Source organism: Taudactylus pleione, unplaced genomic scaffold, assembly GCF_031769625.1.
Source record: "Taudactylus pleione unplaced genomic scaffold, aTauple2 ptg000687l, whole genome shotgun sequence".
In the NCBI taxonomy this organism is placed as follows: domain Eukaryota; kingdom Metazoa; phylum Chordata; class Amphibia; order Anura; family Myobatrachidae; genus Taudactylus; species Taudactylus pleione.
In genome coordinates this window covers 2705332-2730844 of record NW_028285089.1, presented here as the reverse complement: position 1 = coordinate 2730844, position 25513 = coordinate 2705332, and the positions used below count along the sequence as shown (strand labels likewise).

The 25513-nt window shown below is 46.0% G+C and overlaps 1 protein-coding gene across 2 annotated transcripts in view; it reads right to left on the bottom strand.

The window, feature by feature from the left end:
• Positions 1 to 764: 764 nt before the first annotated feature.
• Positions 765 to 25513, bottom strand: part of AKAP1 (A-kinase anchoring protein 1) — a 58077-nt gene continuing 33328 nt past the window's right edge. For both annotated transcript variants that reach the window (XM_088456114.1, XM_088456115.1), the window contains exons 8-11: positions 19300 to 19367; positions 17745 to 17818; positions 8937 to 9002; positions 765 to 1664 (exon numbers count right to left, since the gene is read on the bottom strand). In XM_088456114.1, the coding sequence (XP_088312240.1) occupies positions 1602 to 1664; positions 8937 to 9002; positions 17745 to 17818; positions 19300 to 19367 (271 nt within the window). In that variant the 3' untranslated portion in view covers positions 765 to 1601. The remainder of the gene's footprint in view (positions 1665 to 8936; positions 9003 to 17744; positions 17819 to 19299; positions 19368 to 25513) is intronic.

The window sequence follows — 25513 nt, the reverse complement described above, 5'->3', positions numbered from 1 at the left end:
TGTTAATAGGCTATTGTTTACATATTGCATGTTAAATTATTTTTGATCAAAAAATGACTTGTTCTACAAATTGGTTTAAGAGTGGTTTTGCTTTTTCTAGAAAATAGTATTATATTTGTGTGAATATGTATGGTCAGTCTTCCTTAGATTACTGGGTTTTCATAACAGAAATTGTGTGGCTAAGTGTGGTACTAATAAACCCACCAATAAGGGATTTTTTTAAAAAAATACTAGGCTCCAATTCCAGATGCAGAAAAAAAAAAGTCAATTTCTCTTCAAGTAATAAATTCGGCCATTTCAATTTTATTAATGATTTGTCAGGTTACTTGAAGGCCACCTTGAGGATATTTGCTACATAGCTGTGTTTATAACTGTAGACACATCAAGTGCTTTAGAAAAATAAAAATCTGGGTTTGCATATGGCAACCTGTTCTAATAGAGCCTTAAGTGCAATGAACTATAAATTGGCCCATAAGGAAGTCCAGTTCTGGAGGATAACCACCAAATAGGTATGTATAATGGTTAAACAGGTGTTGCATTGTGAGCAAGTGAAAAGAGTCTTCGTCACATGGGTGCTGGCTTACATATAATCACCTGAATTTCACACTCTTAATTATATGCCATAAGACTATATTTACCTGACCAATTATACTTGGTGACACTTTTTTCCCCAATAATGGTTGGTGTATTGACTATTGTACAATTAATATAAAAACTATACGTTTTCTACAAATCTTTAGCAAGAAGGCACATTTAAATCAAGCTTTAATGCTTCCCATTCAGTGCTTTATTTATATATTTTTTTTAAATTAACCCCACTCACAACAGGTTCAGGAAAAAAAGCATTTTACAATACCTTTCCAGTGGATTTATATTACTTTAACAGGTTTAAAATCCATTGGTCATGAAATAAAAAAAAAAAAGAATAGCACACCAATGCATTACTTTTTACAACTGTACAGCAGAGTAGCATGTCATTAATAGATCACACGACCACCAGACCATAAGGCAAAACTAAACATCACACATTTGTGCACAGAATATCCATTATTTCAAAAGCATTACTTTGTTTCTGTGCTACAGTTTTTAGCAAAAGTTGACCAATAGTGTGGAAATTGCAAAGTTCCCTTTATTTATTCCAGTGTTCCGATACAAAATATTAGTGATCTCTTTATATATATTTACAAGATTTGCACAGCTACAAAATAAATTACACATCAGGCTTGGCAACAGGATGCTCCACAAAATGTACACGCAGGGCAATATACATTTTAACATGTTCGATTTAATTCATGACCCCTCTTGGAATCTCAAACCTAAGAGTCTAATTCGGTCATCTGGTGCCTAAGTGACAATACTGCAGTTTATCTGATGACTGTGGAATAAATACAGGTTACCCAAGAATGTTCCATGGAAATACAGCAGCAAGTCTCATGGCTACACAAATATGGCTTTCTAGGCAGTACTTTGAATTGTCTAAAGTTTATTAGGTGTTGTAGACAAACGATGGATTATTAGAAACATAAGGTGGAAAATTAAGTGCCTTCATATGACAAGTCTGACTGTACAAAAGTTCATCTTTAAAAATGGCATCGGGACAGCTAATAGCCGTCTATCCACTGTGCGAAGCCTCTTTCCACAAGAGTCCGGTTAATGGACACCACCTACAAAGCAAAAAATACAAACTTTATCATCAAAGATGTGTGCTCTGCACAGAGATAACTTATTATAAAATGAAATCCAATAAATACAATTAGGACAGTGAGGGTCATTTGTGAAGCTGAAATATATGTAAAAGGTTCCTGCACACTACAGTCTGTAAGGACAGCACACACGTTAGCCCAGCCAGGTGGTATAGATGGTGACAGGTGTATATTTCACTGCTTCAGCTCATAAATGCCAAGACTGTTCAAATTACTTTAAATATCCTTTATGGCAGGGGGTTGCATTTTTTTGTAGAAGGAGATCTTTTTTTTGTGGCTGTCCATAAAGTCACAGGCTTCAGAATTCTAAGTCAAATTATAGTAGCATGTATAAGAGTATAGAACTGCGCCTGAGGAGATTAGGTTGTTATGTAATCGGCAATCTTTGGCGGTGTTTCTAAATAAGTAATAAAAGTAACAATAGTCTGTTTTGATATTTGCAAATAAATCCTTTATTAGGCGACACAGAGCTCCATGATTATTCTATGTCCCAGTAAAATACAAAGAATAGTCAGTCTGATCTTATTATAGGTGTACCTCAAGCCAGCAATTCGGGGGAAATGGATAGAAGGGGGTTAAGGTAAGGTTTGGGTTAATGGGGACACACGTAAGGTATGGAGTGATCAGTCCCAGGGTGGTGGTCCAGTGCTAATAGGTGGGCATCCTTCACCTCTGCTTAATAAATGGACATAGCGGTGGATAACGAAGAAGAGTCTAAAAGTAAATGTCTCAATATGCAACAAGTCTTAGGGCTCGATCCAATTAAGTGCGATGTGCCGTTGCAACAGCGTCAAAACACCGGCAACGGCCCAGCACATCGCACCCCGACTCGCCATTGAATTCGCCTGAATTTGCTCTCTGCCCTATGGTGCAGTGAGCACTTTCAGGTGAATCCGGGCGGCAGTCAAGCACAGCCACTGTGGCGATGACTCGCAGACGCGAGTACATCGCACCTAATTGGATCGAGCACATAGTGAGGCCTCACCTGTGTCCTGGTAATGTCCTCTTTCTTCTGGTCGCCTGGAAAGTTTGGACTGTATTCTGGTGAGCATGCAACTCACTAGCATGGTTCCCGCAGTATACACTTACTTCACTTCCGGGTGCCCACGTTCTCCACTCCCGGGGTCGCGGGAGGGATGGATAGGGTTCCAGTGGTGGCCTGCGCGCTCAACTCTGCCGGATGACCGGGTGGCAAGGAGACTTGGATATTAGAGTAGTTCTTCAGTGGTGGATTTTGAAGTATGTGTGTACAGATTAACTCCTACATGTGTCGGCCTAGCTGGCCTTAAGGGAGAAAATGAGTGGTAGCCATATTTGTTGTGGGTATTTAACATCCCAGTTAGTGACTTAACCCTGTCCCGCTATTGTATTTCGTTGGAGTGATTGTTTTGTTGTGGGAATGTGTCAGTTTATGTATGCGCCTTACATTACATGCTATGAGGCGAATAGTTGCCTGAGTCACAGTCCCTATAGTGCGAGTATACTCAAAATAGAGAGGGTGGGGGAAAGGAGAGAGCAAGGGAATACAAAATAAAACTATATTATTCCTAGGTGGGTATAATCTTTGTATACAGTCATCTTGAGGTTTAGAGAGACTAATACACGCATCAGTATAGTCTTCTATGGTATGTTTTTGAGCATGATAGGAAGATTGTCCCATAGCCAGGGGATTAAGATGCACTTGGCATTGTCCTGAAATAGGCTTACCAGCTCACTACAACTGGTAAGAACGCCAATAATTCATATAACATCTGCCACCCCAGTCCACCTCCAAAGAGACTGTTGGAGTGGCTTACCACAAGTCTAAACTAACCTGTATATTATTGCTAGAATATTCAGATCCATCCAAAATAAGTTATAAAACTAGCCTGAAGAAAGTCAGAAGACTATACTGATGCATGAGGAAGGCCAGCTAGGCAGACACTCGTAGGAGTTCATCTCCACAAATATACTTCAAAATCCACAACTGAAGAACTACTCTAACATCCAAGTCTCCTCGCCGCCCAGTCACCCGGCAGAGTTGAGCATGCAGGCCACCTTGGGAACCCTATTCACCTCGACTGTGGAGAACGTGGGCATCCGGAAGTGAAGTATGTATACTGCGGGGACCACGCTAGTGAGTTGCACACTCACCAGAATACGGTCCAGACCTCCCAGGCAACCAGAAGAAAAGAGGACATTACCAGGACACAGGTGAGGCCTCACTAAGACTTTTTGCATATTGAGATTTAAGTTATCCACCGCTATGGCCATTTATTTCGCAGAACAGTCTAAAGTAGAAGTGAGGAATGCCAACCTACTAGCAGTGGACTAACGTCCTGGGACTGATCACCCCATACTTTACATATGCCCCTATTAACCCAAACATTACCGTAACCCCCCGCCCCCTTCTCTCTATTTCCCCCCAATTGCTGGCTTGAGGTACACGTATAAGATCAGACTGCCAATTCTCTGTATTTTACCGGGACATAGAATAATCCTGGAGCTCTGTCGCCTAACAACAAGAGACATGGTAAGAACTTACTTTTGTTATCTCTGTTTCTACGAAGTCCATAGGGTCCACAGAGTTGACCTTGGGGGTATAGCTGGATCTGGATCCATGGGCACCACGCAGTTAAAGCTTTAGCTGCTCCCAGGAAGCACTTGGGTCCTTCCTCCTCTATACCCCGTCCCCGAGCCACAGGCACCTCAGTTGGTAAGCAGCCCAGGCCGAAGGAGGAGACTAAACAGAGAGAAGGAAGACTGGAACACACAAGAAACCATACTCACAGAAATGGGACACGGAAAACCGGTGACCAGCCACACAGCCGATTTGAAGCCAGGTGCGTCAGGGAGGGCGCCCTGTGGACCCTATGGACTTCGTAGAAACAGAGATAACAAAGGTAAGTTCTTACCATATCTCTTGTTTTCTACTTCAGGGTCCATAGGGGGTCCACAGGGTTGACCTTGGGGATGTCCCAAAGCAGTTCAACTAAGGGCGGGGACGCTCCTGTGCTGAAAGGAGCACCCGGCGCCCAAAGGATGTATCCTGAGAGGCGAAGGTGTCAAACGCATAGAACCTCAAAAACGTTTGAATTGAAGACCAAGTGGCCGCCTTACACAGCTGAACAGCAGAGGCGCCACGTCTAGCAGCCCAAGAGGGACCCACAGAACGAGTGGAATGAGCCTTAACAGAGGCTGGCACAGGTAAACCCTCCTGTGCATAAGCCTCACAAATAACGGAACGAAGCCAACGGGCTAACGTTTGTTTGTTGGCAGGCCAACCCCTCTTGTGAAAACCGAAGAGGATAAACAAGGAATCAGACTTCCTAACCTAAGCAGTCCGGTCCACATAGATTCTAAGCGCCCGGACCACATCTAAGGAAGTCTCACCAGGTGAAAAATCAGGGGACTGAAAAGCTGGCACAACAAGTTCCTGATTAATGTGGAACTTCGAGACCACTTTGGGCAAAAACTCAGGACGAGTGCGGAGCACCGCTCTGTCCTGGTGAAAAATCAGGAAAGGAGGGTGACAGGAAAGCGCCCCCAATTCAGACACCCTCCTGGCCGAAGCAATTGCCAGGAGAAAAACAGTCTTAAATGTCAGCCACTTCAGTTCCACCGACTCGAGAGGCTCAAACGGAGGACTCTGAAGGACCCGTAGAACCACCGCCAAGTCCCAAGGAGCCACAGGAGGCACGAAGGGAGGCTGGATCCTGAGAACACCCTGGAAAAAGGTGTGAACATCCGGCAGTATAGCAATCCGCCATTGAAACCACACGGACAAGGCGGACACATGAACCTTCAGAGATGCAAGGCGTAAGGCGGTTTAGAGGCAGTCTTACTCGCAGACTGTCTCGGGAAGGACTGACCTTTTGCCTTACCCTGAACCCGAAAGGAACGAAAAGCCGAACTCCGAACCTTAGCAGGCAGTGCCGCCGAAGGGAGGAAAGCAGACTTGGATTTAGCCAGGGTATCCACTATTTTGTCCAAGTCCGGGCCAAATAGTAATTCTCCATTGAAAGGTAAGGCCTCCAGGCCTTTCTTTGAATCAGAGTCCGCTCTCCAGGACCGCAACCATAAGGATCGGCGGGCAGACACCGCTGCAGCCGATACCCGCGAAGTCAGCAGACTAGCATCTAAAGAGGCTTCCCCAATGTAATAAGCAGCGTCCCTCATCTGTCCCAACAACGCCCTCTGGACATCCGGAGCGTCGTCCGGAAAGGTATCTTCCAATGCATTGGGCCCACCCCTCAATGGCCTTGGCCACCCAGGAGATGCCATGGACAGTCGGGCCACCACCCCGGAGAGGGAGTAAATAAACTTTAAGCAAGTCTAAACTTTCCAGTCCGTGGGATCCTTCAGCGAGAATAGAGACTGTAATGGTAAGGTAGCGCCCCGAGTTAAACGGGTGACATGGGAATCCACCGCCGGTGGAGTTTCCCATTTTTTACAATATGCCTCAGGGAAGGGATAATTAGAAGCCAACCGCTTCTGAGGAAGGAATCTTACTGGGCGCCTGCCAAGCTACCGCCATATGATCCGTCAACTGATCCCACATGGGAAACACCGCAGAAGCCACCTTAGTTGTTTTGAAACTAGGATACTTCGACTTAGGAGCCGGTGCCTCATCCTCTATAAGAAGAATGGCTCGCACCGCCCTAACCAGTGCTCGCACATTAATGGACGACTTGGTATCCATTTCCTGGATCGAGGCGTCCGATTCAGTGTCATCAGGGACCTCCCCATCATCTGAGGATCCCTCTGAGTCCGATACCTGAGCCACCCGCGCCATGAGTGGGCGTTTTGCAACCCTAGAAGGCATGTCAGTCTGCAACACTGACTGAAAAGCCGAGGATGCGGCCGCCAAATTTTGCACGGAGTTGGAGAGCACATTCACCCAAGGTGGAGGAGTCGCCAAAGGGGCCTGAAAAGGTACCACAGGCTGCTGCGGCACAGAGGAAGCCTGTATATACATAGGCAACCCCGTATATGGACCCACAGACTGAGTCCCAGGAGGACTCCGCAATAACTGCGGGACACCCGGGGAATGGGGGATGGTCGGCTGGGGTAACGCCCTAGCAGGGAGAGCAGTCGGGACCGACAGACGGTCCGCAATAGACACCAGCACTTGAGAAAACATCGCCCACGGTGGTTCCTGCGTCAGAGAAGGTCTTGATGGGCCAGGAGCCACCTGGCAACGACTACACAGGCCATCCTGTGACAAATCCTCCCTATCCACTCCAGCAGAACAGCGTCCGCAGGAGGCCAACACCGGAGCCACTGAGCGCTCAACCTCCTCGTCTGACATGACAAAATATATTATATAGACAAAAATATATCTGGCAACAGGGCAGAAGTAAACGCACTCACCGGTGTGCTGAACAACAGCCCACAATATGGCACTGTGTAGCACACAACTGTATGTGACGAACCTCATAAATACTATATAGGTGAGGTCAGTAGAAACGCCCCTCCCCCACACACCTGTAGGGCTTGTAGGAGAAGTAAAGGGATAGGTATAAGCTGACAGTAAGCGGAAAATAAGCACAGACAGGCAGCACTAGCAAAAGTCACATACCATGCAGAGAAGATATACTCACTGCACCTTTCCACTACAATCAACCTGCCCAGATTCAGTGTCTGGGAGGGCTATAGTGCTGTGTACGCTGTCCTTAAATCGGGGGAGAGGTACACAGGGGTACCGGTCCGCATGCTCCCTGAGATCTGCGTTGCCACAGAGAAAATGGCCACCAGAGACCTCAGAGGAGGAGTGGCCGAAGAGTCTGCAGCTCAGCGACGCCAGACTGCGTGCTGAAAGGCGCACTGAGCTGAGGGGAGGAGCCGCAAGACAGGGAAGGCTTCCTCCCCTGGCTAGCCTATTAACCCCAGGGCTTGCCGGCTTCCTGCTTGCCAATATATCCCTGGTGGTCTAGTGGTCCCACGGGGTATTCCTCCTCAGAGGGGGAGCCCGCCACCACCGCTAGCAGCCCCCGGTCTGTCCCCAAGGACCAGGGGCAAAGGACTGCATTTGCAGGCAACACCCGCGAGCCGCCGCTAATCGGCGACTTGCGGCTTACCTTATCCCCGGCGACTCCGGCAGCAGTCCAGGGAGGTACCCAGAGTCCGGCTAGTACAGACTCTGGCCTCCCGCCGCGATCACCAGTGCAGTACTGGCGTCGCGGCGCCAGCGGGGAAGGAGAGCGGCAGCGTGGGCGTCTGCATAGACAGCCTGTCGCTGCCACACTAGAGAGCCTCTGTTTTCAAAAAAAAAAAAAAAAAGCCTGTTAGATTTTTTTAAATAAAAAGCTTTTGGGGGCTGCTCCTGCAGCCCCCCTGCGCAGGTGACCCGACTCCGGCCGGGCACAAACTCAAACTGAGGTGCCTGTGGCTCGGGGGCGGGGTATAGAGGAGGACGGACCCAAGTGCATCCTGGGAGCAGCTAAAGCTTTAACTGCGTGGTGCCCATGAATCCAGATCCAGCTATACCCCCAAGGTCAACCCTGTGGACCCCCTATGGACCCTGAAGTAGAAAGGATTTATTGGCACATATCCAAACAGACTATGGTAACTTTTATTGCTTATTGAGAAACACCGGCAAAGATTGCCAATTACATATCTACCTAATCTCCTCATGTGCAGATTACAACAGTTCTATTTATGATATTTAAGGGAGGTGGAGACCTCACCATCTAAACATCTGCTGCCACACTGCAGTGAGTGCTAATTAAATTTCTCGATATGTATACAAGTATGCAGCCACCATTGCATGTTGCTGTATACAAATATGCACAACACTATCGCATACATGTGGGGCTTCTGACCATTCTTACAGTTCAAGGACTCTCAAGTGACAGTTTCCTAACCTAATGTCACTGTGACAACACCAGTTCCATTACCACCACTATTCTGACTGGAAAATGTGAAACTAATTAAATATAGAACGCCCAGAGGAAATCAGTTACTGGTCAGGATGCCAAAAAAAATAACAAATATATGTTAAAAGGTTTTTTTTTTTTTTATTCATCTAATCTACATCTTCACATAAGAAATAGAAGCACTAAAGAGCATTTTGTGCCACTGACTTAACTTATTATAAGAACAAAGGGCAAAAATTATGACATGTTTTTCCCATCACAAAAGGACATCCCTAAAATGTCCTATAAGAATCTATAACGAAGGACTGATTAGAGGACTAGGAAACTGTTTAAAAAAAAAAAAACACAAAAGGATATATTGTTTTAAAGACCTCACCTCATCAGCCATCATACTCCATAACTGCACAAGTGGAAGTCCTGTTGCACCATCATAATTTGTAACCTGTAAAATAATATACAAAAAGAACTTAATATGATGCGTTTTAGAGATGAGTTATGCAAGATAATTTGAAAAAGACTCCTTCAAAACAATCAGAGTAGCCTAACTGCATCATTTCAAATGGGCCAAGGAATCTGTTCCTGCATAACAAACATACAGGTCGCCATTTTGAGAACACACATTTCAAAGATCAGGATAAAAGACCTTTTTGCACAATTTGAAACCACTTGACTTAATCTAGGCACATGCACACGGGTTTATGAAAAACAAAAAATTGTAATATAGTTACCATGAACACAAACAAGAATAGGAATTAAACACAGTTAAACTGTAGCATACTTTCTAAACGGTTCGGGTATGAAATCCCGACTGTCGGTATGCCGCTGGTCAGAATACCGACAGCGGCATCCCGACACCCATATGAAGTCATGGGTAAGTATTTTTTGAACCCCTATCCTTACCCACCCTCCCCGATGCCTAACCCTAAACTGCCCCCCCCCCCCAGTGCCTAAACCTAATCTCCCCCTCCCCACACCCTAAACCCAACACTCCCTACCCGGTGCCTAACCATAACCCTCTACCTAATGCCTAACCTCCCCCTAACACCCCGATACTTACCTTTGGTATGCCGGAGGTCGGGATACTGGTGCCGGATCCCACCTGTCGGGATTTTGGCATCAGTATTCAGACCATCGGCATCCAGAACGCCGGGATGCCGACAACATCCCTTTCTAAACTATGCGCTTTCTTTTTTTTTATTTTTTCAAACATTCAGGAAATAATCACCAATGTCTATTTTTATAATGGAATTCATTTTGAGAACAACACTACTAGAGGAGATTGAGTGCTTCAAGATCAAAAGCAATAACTGGCCAATATTACTCTGAGCATGCTATCGGAACACGTAAAAAGGAGTATTATGGTAAAACCTTACAATTGTTAACGCTCTTTCTTCGAAGTCCATAGGGTCCACAGGGAAACAATGGGGCGTAGGTGGTAGTTGGGAGGACCAGACACTAACAGCAAAGCTTTTTTCTATACCAGGATCCTCCAGTCCTTCCCCCTATACCCTGCCCACAGCCTGAATGCAACTCAGTTTTGCCCAAAGCAGGAACAGGATAGGAGAGAAGGGAGACTGGTACACTGAAGAATCACACTCACACAGAGAAGGAAACAAGTGACCCAAGAGAAGAAATCCATAGAAGCCAGGTGCGTCAGGACGGGTGCCCTGTGGACTTCGAAGAAAGGAGTTAGGGTACGTTTTACCATAATTCCTTTTCTTCTTCAGGGTCCATAGGGCTCTCAAAGCAGTTCAAGGGCGGGGATGCTCCTGAGCTGAGAGGAGAACCATGCGCCCGAAGGAAGCATCCCGAGAGGCAAATGTATCAAAGGCATAGAACCTAAGAAAGGTGTAGGTAGAAGACCACGTTGCCGTCTTGCATAGTTGTTCGGCAGACGCGCCACGACGGGCTGCCCACGAAGGACCCACAGAGAGTAGAATGAGCAGATACTGTAGCCGGCACTGGAAGGCCAGTCTGCGTGTAAGCTTGTGAGATAGTCAGGCGAATCCATCTGGCCAGAGTCTTAGTTGGCCACCTCTTCTTGTGGAACCTATATAGGACAAAGAGGGAGTCAGATTTCCTGATGAAAGTAGTACGGTCCACGCAGATCTTCAGAGCACGGAGCACATCCAAAGAAGCCACACCTGCCAAGAGGGCTTTTAATTGAAAGGCTGGAACCACAGTTTCCTTAGTAAGGTGGAAACGAGAGACCACCTTGGGAAGGAATCCAGTGCGCGTTTGAGGTACAGCCCTGTCCCGATGAAAGATTAGAAATAGGGAGACAACACTGTTTATCAACACCTTGTCTTTCACATTTGCAGGAAATTCATGTGCAGGTATATTTATACCTGTGCCTTTGCCCATTATTATTTTCATTACTAATATCTAAATATTTATTCTTCTTTTTACTGATGCACATATACATGCACAATTTATTAAATAATTAACTTCAATAATTTTCTTATTTTTAATTTTCTTTACTATATGATAGAGGTTACACTAATACTACAAATCTTTATTAATTATTATGATATTAATTGCAGTTGATGACTTCTCAAATACCTCCCCAAGTAAATAACTGTGTTTTTCTGTCCAAAAACAAACAAGTCGTTTATTATAAGAAATTTTGCCTAATAGCTGTATTATAGTTAAATTAAATAAGCTGTCCAATATCTGTAAACACATAATGACAGCTTGTATTTTCTTGCACTGGGATGTTAATCCCGCCCCCTGGTCTTTTATTAGCCTATGATGGGTGTATTATTCACCGGAGACTATATTTGAGGACAACTCTGTCAGAGCATTATATCCAATCCCAGGGCAGCCAGGGGTATTTACATCCGGCTCTTGTACTTACAGGTGTGCCTCCTTGAAAAAGCCATCAGGCGAAACATGCGTCGGGCCACGTTCTTCACGGGACTCTGTGCGCACAGGATCTCCTCACACCACGGACATTGTTTTGTGGCACACATACCCTTTCCCCGCTGTTGTGCTGACAGGTACTCTATTTCTTCTCCCTCACGAGACTCATCAGTTGCCGGCTATACACGAACCCTGCAATGCTATGGTAACAGGGTGAGTGTACTGCCCGCACTGACAGCAGAGAAAGTACTCTATTGTTGCTTCACTGTGCCCTCGGACATAAACCCTCATTTCCAGTCCAATGGTAATTACAAGACTGGTAAAAAGCAGATCTATGTTCCTTTAAGTGCACAGGCACTATTGTCAGTTTCTCAGCACACTTTAATCAGGGGCATACCATTAACAGGTTTGTGCAGAAAGACGACTCATGCTATTATAGTTTATTAATTTAGAACTATAATGTCCATGTTGTTATGGCAATTATCTATCATTATATTATGTAATTATTGAATGGTGACATTTGTTTAATATTACTGCATTTTCGCCTTGACATAGTCATATTTACTAACAGCAATTGATGTTATCTTATGTGCTTTTCCAGAATGTGACATACAGAATTAGAAGGTATGCACATTCCTGACTGTTTTCCAGGAATCATTTATGTAGCATTCACATATTCCATTATACGGTTGCATACGGCTTTTAGGCATACATGCAATGGATTATAATGCACTAGCACTTTATTAACAAATTGCTGCTATTCATGTGTTTTTTTTGCTCAGGTATACATGCAATGGATTGCAAAGCACTAGATTAACAAATTGCTGCTATTCATGTCCTTTTTGAATATCACTATATTTATTCATTTTTCATGATTGTTTCACATGTTATAAATGTCTGTTTGCAAACCGCAAATATATCATGTTTCACTAGCACTTTTGATTTGCTCACAATACATTTTTTCATATTGTTATTTATATTGATTTAATATTTCTGCATTTTTCACCGTCTGCATGTACATAGTGAATACTTTGAGAAGCAACCCTAATATTTATCTTCACATGTACAATAGTAGATGTGAGAATACGCCACATTATATGATGGTATAATTCTCTGTCTTTTTCAAGGATTAAAAAATAAGTTTGTTTTGTTTTCAGAGTTCCAACTAATGAAATTTTTTTAGATATAATAAAAGTTAATTTTTAAATATTAATATATGACTCAGTGTGCCCCAAACTAGGGAGTTGTTCTTTTCCTTTCTTCTTTTCAGTAGAAATGGGGAGCATCAGGAAAGCGCCCCTAAATCAGATACCCTACGGGCAGATGCTATAGCCAGAAGACCAGTGAGCCATTTAACATCTACTGAATCCAGGGGTTCAAATGGAGGTTCCTGAAGTGCATGGAGAACCACTGAAATCCCACGGAGCCACAGCAGGGACAAAGGGAGGTTGTATACATAGAACACCTTGCAGGAAGGTGTGAACATCCGGTAGAGGAGCAATTCTGTACTGGAACCAGATTGACAGAGCAGAGACGTGAACTTTCAGAGAGGCTAGACGGAGTAGAAGATCCAATCCAGCTTGAAGAAAGGCAAGGATTCTGAAAACCCTAAAAACCTGAGGTTCATAGTTTCTAGTAGCACACCACTGGAAATATGTATGCCACACCCAGTTATAAATCCTGGCAGAGGCCGGTTTATGCGCTCTGAGCATTGTCTGGACCACAGAGCTAGAAGACCCTTTAGACCTTAGGAGGCATGTCTCAAGAGAAAAGCCGTTAAAGACAGATGGGCCAAGTCCGGATGTAGACAGGGACCCTGAGACAACAGGTCTGGTCGTAGAGGAAGTTAGAGAAGAACGTCTATGGAGAGACTTTGAACATCGGAATACCAATGGCGTCTGGGCCAAGCCATAAGCTACCAACAAGACCATGCCCCCCTTTTAAGGCTTGAACTTCCGAAAAACCAGAGGCAGAAGGGATACTGTAGGAAAAAGGTATGCCAAATGGAAGGTCCACCTCACAGATAATGCGTCCACAAAGGCTACGTCGGGTCCCTCGTCCTGGCCCCGTACACTGGAAGCTTGTGGTTGTGCCGTGAGGCCATGAGGTCCACGTCCGGTAGACCCCATTTGTCCACCAGTAGCTGAAAGACTTCTGGATGTAGAGGCCACTCTCCTGCATGCATGTTGTGACGGCTGAGGAAATCCGCCTCCCAATTGAGAACCCCCGGGATGAACACACAGATGGCTGGGAGAAGTAGTTTAGCCATGTGAGAATGCGAGACACTTCTGCCATTATTGACCAACTTAGAGTGCCTCCATGGCGATTGAGGTAGGCTACTGTCGTGGTGTTGTCGGACTGTACTTGTACTGGCCTGCCATGAAGACTATCCTGAGCCAGAGTGAAAGCTTTGTAAATGGCTCGAAGTTCCAGGACGTTGATTGATAAGATTGCCTCGGCTGGAGTCCAGCGTCCTTGGAAGGAGTGCTGGCTGGTCACTGCATCCCAACCAAAGAGGCTAGCATCCATGTTGAGGAGTGCCCAGTCCGGGATCCAAAAGGGGCGACCCTTGTTTAGGTGGGACATCTGTAGTCAACAGGATAGGTACAGGCGAACCTCTGGGATCTGAGCAGATGGGGCAGCCCATTCCACCTGGAGAGGATCAGGTGTTGTAGGGGCCTGGTGTGAATCTGAGCGAACTCCACCATGTCGAAGGTAGACACCATGGCTCCCAAGGTCTACATTGCAGAGTGAATTTACACTCTGTGACTGGAATAATATGCGCACTCTGTGTTGTAATACAAAGAATTGTCTGCTGTCAGGAACATTCTCTGAGCCTGAGCGTCCAGGAAGGCTCCCAGATGTACCATTCTTTGAGAAGGGGTCAGGGAATACTTATTCCAGTTGATCAGCCAACCGTGCGTTTGTAGAATAATGGTTACTTGTAGATGGTGGTTAAGAATTTCTGGGGAGCTTGCTAAGAGCAAGATATCATCCAAGTATGGGAGCAGTCTGATCCCTTGACGACAAAGATAGGCCGCCATAATCTTGGTAAAGACCCAAGGAGCTGTAGAAAGTCCAGAAGGCAGTGCTTTAAATAGGTAAGGTTGCTGCAAACTGGAGATACTGCTGATGAGAAGGCATAAAGTTCCCAGGCTCAATAGTCAGGACAATAGAGCGTAGGGTTTCCATACAAAACCAGGGCACCCTGATAAAACTTGTTCAGAGACTTGAGTGTAAGGGTAGGCCGATGAGACACGTTGGACTTCTGAACCAAGAAAAGGGTAGAATAATAGTCCTTCCCTCACTGTGATGAGGGGACCGGAATTATTATCCCCAAGAGCAGTAAGGACTGAATGGCCTTCTTGAGGAGCAGAGCTTTGCTCGAGTCCGATGAAGGTCCTGTGCAAAAGAACCGCTGGGGGGGGGCCACCTCAGGAATGAGAGGGTGTATCCGTGGGAGACCACTTTTTTACCCAGGCATCTGAGGTGGTCTGATGCCAGAAGTGGACAATATAAAGAAGTTGGCCTCCCACCCAGGGAGAGGTCCGTCCCGTCAGGCTGAAGCTTGTCCTCAGATTTGATAGGTGGACGTCTAGTAGCCCAGGTCTGTTTGGTCCTAGGCTTGGAGACCTTAGTGGATGCAGACTGCCGTGGAAAGGACTGACCTTTAGCTTTTCCTTGGCGACGAAAGTATGACATCCGAGGCTTCGTAGTAGATGCAGAGGGCAAGAATGCCGTCTGGGAAGCTGCCAAGGTAGTCATAATCTTTGCCTTAATCTGGGGAGATCCTGTTTGGCCCAGAATTGGACAAGACTCCAAAGCCTTTTTAGAGTCCGAATCTGCCTTCCATGAGCGAAACAATACGGCAGGCTACCACGGAAGTAGCAGATGCCTTGGAAGCTAGGAGACCAGTTTCCAAAGCAGCCTCTCCAAAATAGGTGGCGGCATCTCTAATGTGAAATATGTAGGACAGCTATTCCCTCGCAGCATCAAAGGGAAATGTGTCTTCTAGGGCCTCTGCCCAACTCTCAATGGCTTTTGCCACCCAGGCCGTAGCCCTGGCAGGACGAGTAATAGCTCCTGTAAAAGAGTCTATAAACTTCAGGGAAGCTTCAATCCTTCTATCCGTGGTCTCCTTTAAGGAGGTTGCCGTATGGATAGGTAAGGTAGCGTCCTTAACTAGGTGTGTCACATGCAAATCTACTGCAGGGGGGGAACTTCCCATTTAGTGCAATCAGTAGCTGGAAGAGGGTAAAAGGAAATAAAACGTTTAGGCAGCTGAGACCTTTTACTTGGCATATTCAATTCTCCACACATAGAATCAGATAGCTTATCAGAATGAGGAAACTCTGGCAAAACTACCTTCTGTCGCTTAAATAGTGGCTCTTTTGCCTTAGGAGTGGGTTCTGCCTCTTCTCTTTGAAGAATATATTTTACAGCTCTCACAAGTGCAGGTATATTTGATTTAGAAGGGTGCTCCTCCCCTCCTGAGGGGGAGTCAGAGTGAGAGAGGTCTGCATCTTCTGCCTCCCCAGAGGATAACTTAGAATCTGATAAGCTGGGTGGACTGGAAAGATAACACAGCATGCTTAGTAGGTTTACTAGGTAAGGGTCTCACTTTTTGCAGCATTTGCTGAATGGCTGTAGAGGTCTCCGCCAGACTCTGCACTGAGGTAGAAAGTACGTCTACCCATGGGGGAGGAAAAGGTTTTGCAGGGAGTACCTGTTGTGGCCATCTTATAGGGGGAGCTACCACAGGGACCGCTAGGTGGTCCGCAATTTTCGCCAACACCTGTGAAGAAGCAGCCATGGGGGGGTCCTGAAGAGAGGATGCATGGGCTGAAGGGCCAGGTGCCATATAACAAGATGCCTATAGACCATCTTGAATGAGATTCTCTGAAGCTAAGCCTGCTAAACAGGACTTGCAAGACACCAGAGTGGGAGCAGCAGGCTGCTTGTTATGCTTGCCTTTGCTAGACATCGCTGCAAAGATAATGTAGCGCACAATCTGGCACAGTGCAGAGAGCAACCCAGATAGATGTACAATATGGCACAGTGTAGTGCGCAACACAGATATACAGTATGTGATAGCCCTCACAAATATAGGTAGATGTGAGGCACAATGAACCCCCTATACTCCAGTATTCCAGGGTTATAATGAAAGAAAGGGAAAGGTATAAGCTGACAGTTGGGAAAAAATAAACAGACAGCAGCGCTAGCACAAGTCACATTCAATGCAGAGCAAACAATACAACTGCAATGGGCACTAAATTCAACTACTCAGACCTCAGGGGCTGGTAGGAAATAGCGCTGTATAACCTGGCTCCTGGGAGAGGTATACAGTGAGACCGTACCCAGTGTTCCCGGAGACCTGAGGCTGTTGCAGAAAATGGCTGCCAGAGTCTCTGAGGGGGTGGAGGGTGAGGGAGGAGCAGCTCAAGGGCGGCAAGACTGCAGTGGAATGGCACCCTGAGCTGGGGGAGGTGCCGCAGGGAGAGGGCTGACATCAATCACCGGGTTCCTGGCCTTAGTAGTCCCCTGCGTCAGTATAGGTTATACCCTGGTGGTCCCAGACGAACCGGTGTCCACATCAGTGCCTCCGGTCTGTATCCTGAGATCGGAGGCAAGACTGTGCATAGACAAGTGGACCCGCCTTACCTGTCCCCTTGAGTCCCGGCTGCAGTCTGGGGTCCAAGGAGGTCTACTAGCTAGGTCCCCCTGGAGCCCCGCCGAGAGTACCTAGCCGAGGGCTGGAGTCGTGGCGAGGTGATGGAGCAGCAGTGCAGACGTCCAAAGGACTGTCTAGCGCCACTTCCAATGTATGAAAAAAAAAAAAAAATCATAAAAATAAAAGCTTGGGCTGCTAAACAGCAGCCCCACTTTTCTAACGGTGATCCAGCTCCTGCTGGACACCAACGAAATGGAGTTGCCTTCAGGCTGTGGGCGGGGTATAGGGTGAAGAACTGGAGCATACTGGGATAGAAAAAAAGCTTTGCTGTTCACACCTCCAAGTACCACCTACACCCCATTGTCTCCCTGTGGTGCCCTATGCACCCTGAAGAAGTAAACAATTTTACTTTAGGCAGCCTTTTTTTCAGTGAAGAGAAGGTACAGATGTGGCCTCACTCATTTGCTGCAGTCATGTCAGTCCCTCGTGGTGCAACAGGTCGCGTGTTCACTTATGCCAAGCATATCGCGCTACATGGCATATCGAGGCTAGGTGAGCTAGGACATCTGTATAAGAATTAGAAAGCCTGGTAGAAAACAGAATTTAAAAGCCAGTCTGTTAAGAAAGCTAAATAAAAAGGGCAATAATTACCTGTGCAAGCAAAGCTGTGCCTCTTGTCATCTCATTAGCAGCGACATCTGCCTCTGTGGAGAAGTGATCCTCATCTAACAATAAAAAAAAGTAAATGTAAAATCACATTTACAGTCACCAAACCAACAAAGTGAGGGATAACATCTAAAAACTCAACCACATACACATATATAAATATATATATATATATACATACATATATATATATATATATATATATATATATATATATATATATATATATATATATATATATATATATATATATATATACACACACACAAACATATACATATCTAATATACACAGTGGTCTTACTAAAGAGTTCAACCCCCTAAAAAAAAACAAAAAAACAGGTTTGTCCGCATTACAAATGACACTTGCACATATGGATTTCCAGTAGTTTGAACAGTAGGCTCTTGAAGTAAATTTTCAAAGTCAAACTCATCTATAAAATAATCGGCCAAGGTCCATCCCATCTCAGACATGCCCAGTGGGAGCTGGGGTGCAAAAGCCCACCTCCAATGACTCTTGTGCAGGTACAGGGGGTAAGCATACAGCGGGGAAGTAGTGGGACCGAGGTGACCTGGCATATGTCTGGCTCCTTTACTAGTGATTAACTGTCGAATGCAATTTTCAAACATTGTTGAACTGCATTGAGATATATGGGGGGGGAGGGGGAATGTTACTAGCCTGCAGGCATCGACGGGATCCTGACGACTGACTTATTTTTAAAGCAGCAAGATTTTAAAAGGCAAAACCAACCTGATTTTGCTTTAGAAAAATCACTTGTGTTTAACCATGCCAGTGCTGCTTGTTAACATTGTTCTATTGAAAGGTGAACTTTCTCCCAAGTTTGAGTTTTCTAGCAGACTGAAGCAGGTTGTCTTGCAGTTTCTATCTGTATATTACACAATCCATTGGTCCTTTAATTGTAACAAGATGCCCATTTCCTGCTGAGGAAAAGCATCCCCATAACACATTGCTGCCATCACCATACTACACTGAAGGTGTTTTCTGAGGAATGGGCAAGTGTTAGGTTTGTGCCACAGATGACATTTTAATTGGGACCAAAAAGATCCATTCAGTCTCATCCGACTACAAAATCTACATTTTAAGTAGGTCGCTGATGTTTTCTGGCAGCTCCATATGTGCTTTGTGGTGGTTTTTCATTAATGTTTTTTTTCGAGCCACCCTGCCATACTGGCCAGCTGTATGTAGAGCTCTTGATATGAATGACCGGTGCACTTCACTTCAGCCATTAAACTCCAACTCCTTAACAGTTATCGCTGGTCACTCTGTGGTTTTCCTCAACTTCCATTTCCTCACAATTGATCAAACAGTGTGTATGTATGTGTATATATATATATATATATATATATATATATATATATATACACACACACACACACACACACATATATACATACACACACTAATATATATATACATACACACAAATGATTTTGTTAGATATATTGAGGCTTTGTATATTTTCATTCGAAAGGCAACACCAGTCAATGCCCAGATAACTTGGAGCTAGTTAAAGATTTACCTGTGAGTGGAATCACATTGTCCAAAAGAACTTCAGCACCCTGGAAGGGCAGTGAAACAAAATCTGACCTGAGGGGAAGAAAAATACAAGAACCTTAAGGCCTACCTTTTTTTTTTTTTTTTTTAGTTTTAGAACAATGAACAATTAAAAGGAAAACTCAAGGTGTTTATTAAAGATTCTTCCCCAAGATGTTTATTATAGATCCTTTCCCAAGCCAACAAGGCCAAGTAATCCCATCTTAGAGAATCTCTCTCTACTGGCAACAACCTTCTGCTGGATCTGCTCTTCAGGCAATGCCTGGATTGTTTTAGAGAAACATGTCGGGAAGCAGATTGTACAAAATGGCAAACCTTCCAACACAGTGTTAAGCAAGACAATGCTAGAGCTTAATTTATATGCTATCTCTGTTTGGGATGATCACCAAACCATTGCACCTATCTTCTATCACAAAAGGCTGGTGACAAGCTTACAGCTTCACATCCAGCAGCAATTACAACTTAAGTCTTCAGCTTATGTAAAGATCTGTACACAATAGACCAGTGGTCTCCAACCTAAATTGCGGTGGGAGCGACTTGAGAAAAATTAGACATCTTGAAGAGCCACTTTTTATATTTGAAAACTAAAATTTGGCTAATAATCAAATTTTTCATAAATGCATTGTTTTTCAATGGAAGAAAAAAAAAAAAAAAAAAAAAAGGTGAGTTATGGTAAAATTTACCTTCGGTAACTCTCCATCTTCGAAATCCATAGGGAGACATTAGGGTATAGGTGGGACCTGGAAGATCACCAATAGCAAAGCTTTTCAGTCCTAGGATGCTCCGGTCGTTCCCCTATATCCCCGCCCACAGCCTGGGCACTTCAGTTTTGTTAACAAGTCCAAGGCAGGAGCATCACAGGAAAGAAGGAAGACTGAGGAATCACACTCACGCAGAGAAGGAAATAAGTGACCAAAAGAACAAGCCCATAGAAGCCAGGACGTGTGCCCTGTGGACCCTATGGACTTAGAGGAAAGTTAACGAAGGTAAGTTTTACCATAACTCCTTTTCTTCTTCAGGGTCTATAGGGCTCCACAGGGAGACATCGGGGTTGTCCCAAAGCAGTTCAAGGGCAGGAACGATCCTGCGCTGAAGGAAGCATCCTGAGAGGCAAAGGTATCAAAGTCATAAAACCTAAGAACGGTATGGACAGAAGACCAGGTGGCCACCTTGCAATAGCTGGACCCACAAAGTGAGTAGAATGAGCAGAAACTGTAGTCGGCACAGGAAGGCCAGTCTGAGTGTAAGCCTGTGAGATAGTTATGCAAATCCATCTGGCCAGAGTTTGTTAGCTTGCCATCCCTTCTTGTGGAAACCATATAGGACAAAGAGGGAGTCCGATTTCCTGATGGAAGTCGTACAAGTCCACGGAGATCTTCAGAGCACGGACCACATCCAAAGATGCCTCACCTGCTGAGAGGTCTGGTGAATTAAAGGCCAGTACCACAATTTCTTCATTCAGGTGGAAGCGAGAAACCACCTTGGGAAGGAAGCCTGTGCATGTTTAAAGGACAGTCCTGTCCTGATGAAACATAAAAAGGGAGGAGCGACAAGAAAGCGCCTGTAAATCAGATGCTACAGCCAGAAGAAACAGTCTTCGCAGTGAGCCATTTAACATCCACCGATTCCAGGGGTTCGAATGGAGGTTCCTGAAATGCTTTGAGCACCACTGATAAATCCCATGGAGCCCCAGGAGGGACAAAGGGAGGTTGTATCCGTAGAACACCTGGCATGAAGGTGTGAACATCCAGTAAAGGACCAATTCTGCGCTGAAACCAGAGACAAAGCAGAAACCTGCACTTTAAGAGATGCTAGGCGGAGGCCTAGACCCAGTCCAGCCTTAAGAAAGGCAAGAATTCGAGAAACTTTAAAGACTTGAGGGTCAAAGTTTCGTCGAGCACACCACTGGAAATATGTATAGCATATTCTGTGGTAAATCCTGGCTGAGGCCGGTTTCCATGCTCTGAGCATGGTCTGGACTACAGAGCCGGAGAAACCCTTAGCCACTAAGATGGATGTCTCAAGAGCCAAGCCGTTAAAGACAGACGGGCTAAGTGTAGACATGGACCCTGAGACAACAGATCTACTTGTAGAGGAAGTTGAAGAGGAACGTCTATGGAGAGCCTTAGAAGATCAGAGTACCAATGACGTCTGGGCCAAGCCGGAGATTTTAACAGGACTGTGCTCCCCGGAATCGGTATGATTTACCGCCGGACCCATGCCCGGCGGTTGGAATCCCGACAGCGGCATCCCAGCAGAGGAGGAAATCCCGATCGTCCTAAGGTAAGTATCGACTAACCTATTTCTACCCCTAACATTTCAGGGGTGCCTAACCCTATCCCCCCCCCCCCCCCAGTGCCTAACCCTAATCCCCCCCTTCTCCACCGCCTAAACACAAGTACCCCGGGGGGGTGCCTAATGCTAAAGACGCCTGTCTTTAGACCCTTGCCGGGATAGGACAGTCAGGAAGCTGGCTGTCGGGATTAGGTCCGCTGGCTTCCCGACTGCATACCGGGTCCCCCTCCAGTCTAAATTTCAAAAGTACTTGAGGAAGCAGGGATACTGGGGGGAAGAGATGTCAAATGGGAGTTCCATTTCACTGACAAGGAGTCTATGAAGACCGCGTCGGGGTCCTTTGTTCTGGCTCCATAAAGCGGAAGTTTGTTGTTGTGTCTTGAGGCCATGGGATCCACTTCTGGAAGACCCCATTTGTCTACCAGAAGCTGAAAGACTTCCGGATGTAGAGACCATTCTCCTGCATGCACGACGTGACGGTTGAGGATATCCACTTCTCAATTGTGAATCCCCGGGATGAACACTGCGGAGATGGGTGGGAGATTGTGTTTGGCCCATGTGAGAATGCGGGACACTTCTGTCATTGCTGACTGACTTGAGTGCCCCCTTGGTGATTGAGGTAGGCCACAGCCATGGCGCTGTCGGACTACTTGTACTGGCCTGTTTTTCAGAATATACTGAGCCAGAGTGAGAGCTCTGTAGATGGCTCGAAATTCCAGGATGTTGATTAGCAACACTGCCTCGACTGGGGACCATCGGCCCTGGAAGGAGTGCTGGCCGGTTACTGCACCCCACCGTCGGTGGCTTGCATCAGTGGCGAGGAGAGCACAGTCCGGGATCCAAAAGGGACGACCCTGGATCAAATGGGAAGTCTGTAGCCACCAGGCTAGGGACAGGTGAACCCCTGGGGGAAGGCTCATCGTCTGGGATTTGAGCAAATGGGATAGCCCGTTGCATTGCATTGCATTGCAGAGTGAATCGACACTCTGCGATTGTGAAGCAGTCTGCATACTCTGTGCTGTAGTGCTGAGATCTTGTCTGCCGTTAGGAAGATTCTCTGAACTCGAAAGTCCCAAATGTACCATCCTTTGAGAGGTTGTTAGGGAAAACTTTTTCCAGTTGATCAGCCAACCATGCATTTGTAGAAAGGCAATGGTTACCTGCAGATGGCGGTGAAGAGTCTCTGGGGAGCTGGCAAATAGCAAGAGATTGTCCAAGTATGGGAACAGTCTGATCCCTTGATGACGAAGAGAGGCCACCATCACTGCCATGATCTTGGTAAAGACCCGAGGGGCAGTTGAGAGGACAAACGGCAGAGCCTAAAATTGGTAATGTTGCTGCAGTATAGCACACCGGATATATTGTTGATGAGAAGGCGCTAGGTACATGTAGTTAAGCATCCTGAATGTCTAGGGATACCATAAAATCTCCAGGCTCCACAGCCAAGATAATAGAACGAAGGGTTTCCATTCGACACCTGGGTACCCTGATAAACTTGTTCTGAGATTTGAGGTTGAGGATAGGCCCTTGAGACTCATTGGGCTTCTGAACCAAGAAAAGGGTAGAATAGCAGCCCCTGCCCCGTTGTGAGGTGGGGACCGAATTACTACTTCTGAATTCAGTAAGGACTGAATGGCTTTTTGGAACAGCAGGGCCTTGGTTGAGTCCGATGGAGGTCCTGTGCAAAAGAACTGTTGGGGGGGGGGGTGTCGCCTCAGGAAGGTGAGGGCATATTGTTGGGAGACCATGTCTCTTACCCAGGCATCTGGGTAAGAGTAGGCAGCGTGCATAAGGGGAGACATAAACCATACACCCTGCTATAGGAATGCTGTATGGCTTTTTCTTCCCCTTGTGTATTACATAAGGGGAAGAGTAAACCATACATCCTGCTATAGGAATATATAAGAGGACGGGATAAAGATACCTTGATGGGCCTCAAAATCCATCCTTTTACGGTTTACATTTGTCTCCTAGTCATTGGGAGAATACAATCAAGAGGGAGGAGGAAGACCTAAAAAGATACCCAGATAGGAGTACCCCCCACTTGTCACATTGTGAGTCGGGGTACGACACCTGTTTTTAGTGGTCTATTTTTGATTGAATTTAAGAAATATTCCCACTAGAAATATTCCTTAAAGGGAATTTATGGTATTCTTTTAAGTACACATGAAAATGGAGTATTTCAGAAGATTTTGATCTGTAAAAGAAGGCCATCTACTTCTGAGTAACTGGATTGAGGACTAAGTCTCATTTGTGTTTGAACATTAACATTTCTCATTCTTTTTATTTTTTTCCATCTTATTTTTTCATTGTATATCCAGCACCATCCTATTCTCAGATTGTTTGGAAAAATTCAGAGAGGGGTCTGTCTTCTGCCTCCCCATATGATATATCAGAATCAGATAACAGAGTGGACTGGGAAGATAACAGAGCACTTTAGTAGGTAAACGCTTTTCAGTTTGCAACATTTGCTGAAAAACCGTAGAGGTATTCGCCAAACTCTGTACGCCAAACTAAGACAGTACGTCTACCCATGGTGGAGGCAAAGGATTTGCAGGGAGTACCTGCCGTGGCCATCCCACAGGGGGAGCCACACGGGGACAGCTATGTGGCCCGCAAGTTTTGCCAGCATCTGTGAAAAGGCCGCCCAGGATAGGTCCTGAGGGAGACACACCGGGGCTGAGGGGCCTGGGGCTGTGTAACAATTAGTACAAGGACCATCCTGAATGAGGTCCTCTGGGGCGAAGCTCGCTGAGCAGGACTTACAGGACAACAGTAGGAGCAGCAGCCTCAGGCTGCTTGTTATTCTTTCCTCTGCCAGACATAGCCACAAGAATAATAGAATACACAGTATGATACGATGCAGTGAACAGGGATCGGTATATGAATGACCACCGGACCTATAGCCGGCGGATCAAATCCCGATGCTGGAAGACTGGCACCAATGAAAATCCCGATTGGCAAGTACACTAACTACAACTAACCCTTTCCCTCCCTAACCCTCCCTTAGGGGTGCCTAACCCCCCCCCTAGTGCCTAACCCCTCCGTCCCCGCAGCCTAAACCTAACCCTCCCGGGGGGAGTGCCTAGCCCTAACCTCCCCCTGGGAGTGCCTTACCCTAACCCTTCCTTCCCCTAGCCTAAACCTAACCTAAACCTCCCCGCGAATGGGGTTCCACTTTTCCTGTCCCCTGGATTCCAGGCTACAGTCTGGTCAGGGGAGTCTGCTAGCTAGTCCCACTTGGAGCCCTGCCGGAAGTACCAAGCACAGGCTTGGTGTCACTGCGCCGCGGAGGGAGCACAGACGTCTGGAGGACAGACTGCTGGTACTCACCAGTAAATTAAATCAAAATTAAAACTTGGGCTGCATAATGCAGCCCCGTTATAATGGTGATCTAGCTTCTGCCAGACACCAACAAAACTGAAGTGCCCTCAGGCTGTGGGTGGGGTATAGGAGGAAGGACCGGAGCATCCCGGGATTGAAAACCTTTGCTGTGTCCTGTCCTCCAGGTCCCACTTACACCCCAATGTCTCACTGTGGAGCCCTATGGACGCTGAAGAAGAAATTTGGTTATTAACTAGAATTTGGTTTCAAAAATAAAATGTGGCGCTCTAACAGCCAGGGAGCAGGGGGCTGGTAGATATTTTGTACAGGCAGGACAGTGGATGGCCAGGCCCCATACCCACTTTCAAAGTGCCGAACTCTGATGCTTGAGAGCTGACATCCGGGAAGCAGGGGCTGCTTGATGGACTGTGTGCAGGTGGGACAGTGGATGGCCAGGTCCCACACACCCTCCAAACAAGTGCTCGGTGTTTCTTAATGTGGTCAGCTGCAAAGCACGCGCCTTATGCGCAGCTTGAGCGCCATCAGCCTACTGCCGTAAG